A 6,933-nucleotide genomic window follows, 5' to 3' on the forward strand; every position below is an offset into this window, starting at 1 on the left:
TTGACCGGAATCGAACCTGTGACCCTAGAACAGGACTTTGGAGCCGGTTGAGGGGTCCTCGCCCCCTTGCGAGGCCTGAGCCCCATCAAGGAGCCAGAGTCAAACATCTGATCCTATGGGTGTTTCCCCTCCGCCCCAAGTCTTTGCACACACACGTGTGTGCACATGTGTGTGTGCAGAGACTGCAGGCCGACGCTCTAACCACTGAGCCTAACATAGGGCTGCCTCATGTTTCAAAAGATACCTGACCTCACTTGTGACCCGCCAGGAGGTGATGATGAACGGTGTCCCCTCTCGCAGGGGGAGATGGCACTCCGGCCCCTCAGCCACATAGGACCAGCAAAGAGGCCATTCTGCAGGGACTGAGGCAACCGAGAGGACACACACTGCTCCCAACTAGAGGATTTCCCCCCACTTCGCAGATGAGGAAACTGAGGCACAGCCAAACCCCCTGCTCTCTTTGGAAGGCAGGGTGGGAGGATCAGAGACCACAGGCCAACCCCCACTTCCTGCTTCCTGCGCTCCACCTGGCCTGGCTGGGTCCCTGGGATCTGCACAGCCTCCAGGTCAGGTACGCTGGGTCCTCACAGGTCCATCAGGACCCAGGACTTTCCGCTGAGCTCAGATCTGCTCCCCACCAAAGTGTGCTGGTTACCATGCCTGTCCTGGCCCCAATCAGGCCACTTCCTGCCCACCTGCACTGAGGCTCTCCCCCCCCCCCCCAAAAGCTGCTGGCACTGCTGGGGTGCATCCTCTGCACCAGGGTCTTGTCAAAGTGTGCGACCTCCCCTCAGCCACCAGAGGAGGAAACTGAGGCCCAGGGAGGTCAAGCCACTTGCACGCTCTAACCCTCGGCTCATAGCTGCATGGCTCCCGAGAGCTTTCTCCTGCTCACTGTTGGGTCCTCACTGCCTGACACACAGTAGGTACTCAATTGATATTTGTAGATTGACTAATTGCTTTCTCATGGAACTCACAACTCTGTCTCTCTGCCTGGGGTGTCCATCCCCATCTTGCAAACTCCTACTCATACCTCAAAGCCCCATTTAGAATATCCACTCCTTAGGAAGTCTTCCTGACACTCCCACTCTAGTCTGTGTTCCTCTAGTCCTCATTCCTTCCACCAGCCCAGCTCTGAGTCCATGGAACTGGAGGTGTTCCATGGGGCTGGGGTGTCCATGTTTGGCTTTTTCTGCCCTGAGTGGGAGTAAGCGGGTGGGTGGGGGACGGGGAACATTAGGGAGGTTAGATCTCCCCCACGCATCCGTCTTCTCTTCCTCTCCTCTCTGGCGCTGGAAAGGAAACTTCCAGGAGCAGGAAAATTATTTTATTAGAAAATAAAGTGTTTATTCAAAGAACATTAAAAGTCCAAGGACCTGTGTGGGAGCTGGTATGAGCGGGAGTGAATCTCGGGCTCAGCCAGGCTGGGCGTGGGGCTCCTCTCCACAGAGTCAGGGCCTCGGGGGAGGCCAGGCTGGGACCCCAGGGTCCGGCAGGTGGGCAGGGAGCAGTCACCAAGCACCAGGACTCCGCAGAGCTGGGGCCAGTGGGCTGGTCAGCCTCCCGGGCTCAGCAACTCACCAGGTACATCCCTGTGGGGGTGGGGCCGTGAGTGGGAGGAGGGTCGCTTGCCCCTACCCTGGGATCCCCCAATCCTTCTCAAAATACCCCTTAACTCACTGCCCCATGGGCCCCAGCAGTCCCCTGTGGGGACAGGAGAACAGGGTGAGGGTGCGGGTGCAGTGGTGTTTCTGGCTGCGGGCCTTGGATCCTTGCAAGGACACCCACCCTCCAGGGGATGGCCCAGACACATTCATCTTCCTTCCTGACCCCTCCCCCTGGACCCTGGCCACCCCTCCCCGTCTGTGACCACCCCACACTGGGTTTCCAGACCTGACACCCACCTACCCTTCCCAAATACCTCAAATGCCTCCCTCACCCCGGCATCCTGGCCGAAGCAGGGGGTGGGGCTTGGCCACAGCAGAGGCCTGGCTCCCAGGCAGGTGGGGGCAGTAGAGTGGGTACGTACCTGTGGCGAACCTTCTCTTTACCAGCGACATGCGGTAGCCACTGCCCACCAGCTCCAGGTCCACGCCGGACAGAGTGGCCCCTTCGCTGGTGAACTGAGCGGCCACGGGGCTGGGCGTGCTGGGTCCTGAGCACGGCTCCCAGCTGGCAGACAGGCGGCCAGAGCCTGGGGAGGCCTGAGGTCAGCTGTGTCCCATCCCTGGCCCCAGGCCCACTGTGACCCCGACTCTGCCCTGGCCCTGCTTTGATTTGTGGCCTCTCTACCCCTCTGACCTCCTCTTGTGCCCCTGCACCCATTTTCTTTGGCTCCACAAGACTGGGTGTGGTTTGTAAAGGGGTCCTGCCCCAGGGCCTTTGCACCTGCTGTGCCCACTCCCAGGATGCCTCTCCTTCAGCTTTGTCAAAGTCCTTCCAAGCCTGGCCACACTCCCCTACCTCAAGCACATCCCCGATTCTCCCACTGAGACCCCTGAGTCCTGATGTACAGCCACAACTCACCCCCTGCCTCGGACACATCTGGAAGCTTCCATAGGAACCGCTTCTCCTCCAGGTTCCTGGCAGCAAGAGAAGCTTGGTCAGGTCAACCTCAGAGAGAACACTTAGAACCCAGGGTCCCAGCTCAGTTTCCTCTCAGCTATATGACCGGAGCAAGCCAGGCCACTCCCTTGTTTCCGTTCCCCCGTCAGTGAACCAGGGGTAGGATGTGGAGCAGCTGGTCCCGAGGGCCCACAGCTTTGCAGCATTTTTAGAGGATGCATTTGGTCCTGTAAGCCTGGCTTCTTCGTGACAGGTTCGATCCTTTATACAGAACCAAGGCAACACTGGAGCTGGATTCAGATCCTGATGTGATCTTAGATAAGCAATTTAGCCTCCCTTTGCCTCAGTTTCCCCATCCATACATAGGGACGATGGCAGTCTACACCCGGAGGGATTGCTACGAGCCGTAAGCCAACCAGTGCGTGCTGAGCCCATGGACACGCCTGGCACGGGGGAAGCTGTGTCAGACATTATCCCTGTGTGATCACAGCACCCTCGAGCCCACACCGGCCAGTCAGGCGCAGGGTGGGACCCTTTAGTTCAGTGGTTCTCAACCTTGGCTGCACATTAGGGTCACCTGGGAATCTTTTTAAAATCCTGATCTCTGGGCCTCATCCTCCGGAAATTCTGTTTCTTTGTTGTGGGGTGGGGCCACAACATTAGTAACAAAGAAGCAGACTTTCTGGAGGATGAGGCCCAGAAATCAGGATTTAAAAAAGATTCCCAGGTGGTTCTAATGTGCAGCCAAGGTTGAGAACCACTGCCCTAGTTGCTTCATCAAGGGGAGGGTTGGGGGGGTTCAGGGGCACCGCTGAGCCCCCCTTGGCCGTCCACATGCCCTCACCAGGTGGCAGCCGGCTGCAGGTGGACATTGGTCACAGGCTCCCCCACAGGCAGCAGGATCTGGACATTGGTGAGTGGCGTGGGCACAGCCGTGGCACCGGGCCGGTAGCTGTACTCCACCGAGACCTGAGTGAGGGTCGCCTCACACTGCCAGTGGGCGCTCAGCTGCAGCGGCACAGACTGGGGCCCCGGGCGGGAGAACTGGAAGAGAGAGGACAGAGCTTGGACCATCCTGTCCTCCCACACGGCCGGAGTCTGTACGGCACACACCGCCCCAAGAGAGACCGGTGCCCGGAGGCTTTGCAGACAGGAGTCTGCATTACACCACACGTCCAGCAGAGGGCAGGAGAGGGCCTCATTCTAGTACAGTCTGTGGACAGGCACCCCCGCAGGGGCTTGGGAGGGGCGCTTCTAATTTGCATAATGATACCATCTGCACCGTGGAGGCCTGGCTCCTACCACGCCTATCTGGCCCCTATTTACCCTCTGTCCTCCCTATACTCCCACCATCCCCTCCCTGCTCCCTCTGTCCTGCCTGTTCCCTTGGTATCCCCCATCCCCTCGGTATCCCCCATCTCCTCCGTATCCCCCATCCCCTCCGTATCCCCCATCCCCACGGTATCCCCCATCCCCTCCGTATCCCCCATCCCCTCCGTATCCCCCATCCCTTCCCTACCCCTCTGCCCACCCCATCCACCTAGGCCACCTGGTACCGCAGCAGCACTACATTGTAGTAGGAGGCGGCTGGATTCTGCTCTGCCTGGCGCTGCAGGGCCTCCGTCAGGGCTGTCATGTTGAGCCAGAAGTCTTTGGTCTCAGGGTCGCTCTGGGAGGGGTCGCTGCAGAGACCCGGAATAATCACCCCCACCCTCGGAAGAAGCCTCTCAGGGTCCCCAGCACCCCACCCAGCCCAAGGGCTTCCTAAAGATGCTGATTTCCCAGGCCGCCTTGGCCCCGCAAAGAGCATTTGCAGCGGGGAGAGGCGGGAAGGAAGCAAAGGAAAGTGAGGTCCAGAGAGGGAGGGACTTGCCATGGGACACACGGCAAATCCTGGGAGGCAGAGGAGGAGTTTACGGCGGGGGAGCTCCTGGCCCCCACTAGCCGCTGGGACCCCCTGCTCCTGCCTCCCTCCTCCCAGCAGTACCTGAAGAGCAGGTCGGCATTGGGCTGGAAGTGCTCGATGGGGGTGGTGTGTACAAGACGGAAGCTGAGGACCGGTGGGGGCGGGGTCCCGCTGAACACACGCACAATGCCGGCTGGGAAGGTCATGGTCAGCTCCCCAGTTACTCGAGCCAGGCAGCTGGGTGAGAGGGGAGGGGACTGGGCTTTGGCTCAGGGCTCTGCCGGCACCTCATCCTCCCCTCTTTCCTGGGGCTCCCTGGGTCTGCAGAAGCAGCAAGGCCCTGGCTACACCCCAACCTCCTCCCGTTGTGTCCCTGCTTGCATAGCAATCCAGGCTCCAGGAAGAAGCCACGCTGGGATGAGGAGGCAGGAACAGCTCCTGCCCTGGTTCTCTTTTCCCCTCGGCTGCCAGGAAGCTCACAGCAAAAATTCAGCTTTAGAATTGTCTTCATGTTGGGCGTGGGGTCTAACGCTCTCTTCCTCTCTTCGGTTTGACGTGAAGTTCTTTTCTTCTGGGCACCACCCCCAGACAACCCCCGGCCCCTCGATTCACCCTTCACCCACCTCCTCCCCGGGCCTGGCCTCCGGAGTTCCTGCCTCCAGGTTGAGGCCTCTACACAGTGGCAGCAGTGACGCCAGCCCTGTCCCCACACCCTCCGTTTCTCCCACTGCCCTTCAGGAGAGGGGCCTGGAGGCTCAGCCCAATGGTTAAGGCCCTTCCGTGGGAAAGCCGGTCACCAAACCCACCTGGAGGCTGTCCCTGCTAGGACCCAGACACAAGCCCCAGGGAGCCCCGTTGCCCCTCACCGTCCGCACGCTCCCCAGCACTGCATACCTAGGGCTGTGGCCACGGAAGTAGGCGTGGACGTACTCGGTGAAGACGGTGGCCACGGGCAGGGCATCCTGGGAGCCCAGGACCACAGGGCTTGGGCCCCGGGAGATTCCTGGGGGGATGAAGGGCAGAGGAGAGCGTGAGGACAGGTTTCAGGCTCCAGAACCTGCCCTCTGCCAATAGGGTGTCTATGGTATCACAGGCCGCCCCCCCCCCCCCCCGACGCCCCCCCCCACGACAGAGAAGGTGAAGCCCACAGGTACCGTGTCCCGTCTGGGAGGAGACGCTGGCGCGCTCGGGGCCGGTGCCGGGGACGGAGGAGCCCAGCGGGGAGGAGCTCAGAGAATGAGGCTGGAAGGGGAGGAGACAGGCCGGGCAGTGGACACGCCAGGAGCAGTGCAGACCCCGAGGCGCCCCAGCCCAGTGCCAGCCATGCCCCTCCGCCTACCAGGTCCCCGTTGCTGCTCACGAGGGGGCAGGACACTTTCCGGGAGCGGGGCCTCCGGGGCGGGGCTGCCAGGCCCTCCGTGGCCGGAAGGTCAGTCGGTCCGGGCGTTGGGTCTGGGGAGCGAGTGTGAGAAAGCCGTGCTGAGAGGCTGCCTGGGTGCTCCGTCACAACCCGGGGTCAGACCGACTGTGGGGAGACCCCTGGGTGGTCTGGAGTCCTGGGGCTTCAGAGAAGGTGCCAGATAATGGAAGGAAAGATCTGATTGTATTTTAGAAATATAAATGTACTGAATAGATGTTAAAGAAATCAGATCCCATAGAAATGGTGCCCCAAATATCCACCAAACGGATGCTCGTTTGCTCCTTCCTGCTTTCCTTTCTTTCCTGCCTGCTCTCTTGTTTTCTTCTTGGTATTTTTTTTTTTCCATTTGAACCTTCAAATTGGCATGCAATCTGGTGGCCCAAATATATGTCCACCCACAAATGGAAAACCTAAAATATTCTGCTGTGACTTAGAGGCTCAATGGGTGGTGGCAAGGAAACTGTTAGAGGCTGGAAAGTGAACCGCTTGCCCACACACCCCCCCTCCCACCCGTGGCCCCAGGCCACGTTCCTCTCCCTCCCGTTGCTGACGTTGGGGGCCGTTTCCCGAGGTGCTGCCGTCCTCCGTGCTGCCGGGTGTGGAACTGCACCCTGGCCTTGGTCGTGCCCGTCCCCGGGGTGACAATCCCACGTCAGTGGTGATGTTGCTGAGGGTGCCCAGGGCCGCACAGCCGGCTGGCTGAGAATCCCTGTTCTGCAGTGAAGCTCTGACTACTCCGCTCGTCTCCACTCACCGTCTCCACTCCCGCCCTCCCGAGGGCCCTCCCTTGAAGCGGCTCCAATCAGGGCCTGCGCCTGGCACCCCCTTACCACTGCTGGGGACCTCAGTGGTCACAGCCGTTTCTCTAAATGCAAAGGGGACTCCACCCTCCTTGTGTGACCTCCAGGCACCCACTCCCGCCTGCTCGCCTCCTCCCTGCCCCAGCCCTGCCTCAGCTCAGCCTTGGACCCTCTCCTTCCTCTCCGCCCCGGGTGCCTCCTGGTGCCTGGGCCATCTCCTCGCTGACGCCTTCCCCCCCCCC

General features: G+C 60.6%; 1 protein-coding gene across 1 annotated transcript in view; it reads right to left on the bottom strand.

The window, feature by feature from the left end:
- Positions 1–1,322: 1,322 nt before the first annotated feature.
- FCHO1 (FCH domain only 1) overlaps positions 1,323–6,933 on the bottom strand; it is a 30,048-nt gene continuing 24,437 nt past the window's right edge. Inside the window, exons 20-28 of the mRNA XM_006772402.2 lie at positions 5,811–5,923; positions 5,626–5,713; positions 5,366–5,474; positions 4,553–4,708; positions 4,115–4,247; positions 3,410–3,609; positions 2,527–2,582; positions 2,030–2,194; positions 1,323–1,592 (exon numbers count right to left, since the gene is read on the bottom strand). Of these exons, the coding sequence (XP_006772465.1) occupies positions 1,570–1,592; positions 2,030–2,194; positions 2,527–2,582; positions 3,410–3,609; positions 4,115–4,247; positions 4,553–4,708; positions 5,366–5,474; positions 5,626–5,713; positions 5,811–5,923 (1,043 nt within the window). The 3' untranslated portion in view covers positions 1,323–1,569. The remainder of the gene's footprint in view (positions 1,593–2,029; positions 2,195–2,526; positions 2,583–3,409; positions 3,610–4,114; positions 4,248–4,552; positions 4,709–5,365; positions 5,475–5,625; positions 5,714–5,810; positions 5,924–6,933) is intronic.

This window comes from Myotis davidii, unplaced genomic scaffold (genome assembly GCF_000327345.1).
Source record: "Myotis davidii unplaced genomic scaffold, ASM32734v1 scaffold306, whole genome shotgun sequence".
In the NCBI taxonomy this organism is placed as follows: Eukaryota; Metazoa; Chordata; class Mammalia; order Chiroptera; family Vespertilionidae; genus Myotis; species Myotis davidii.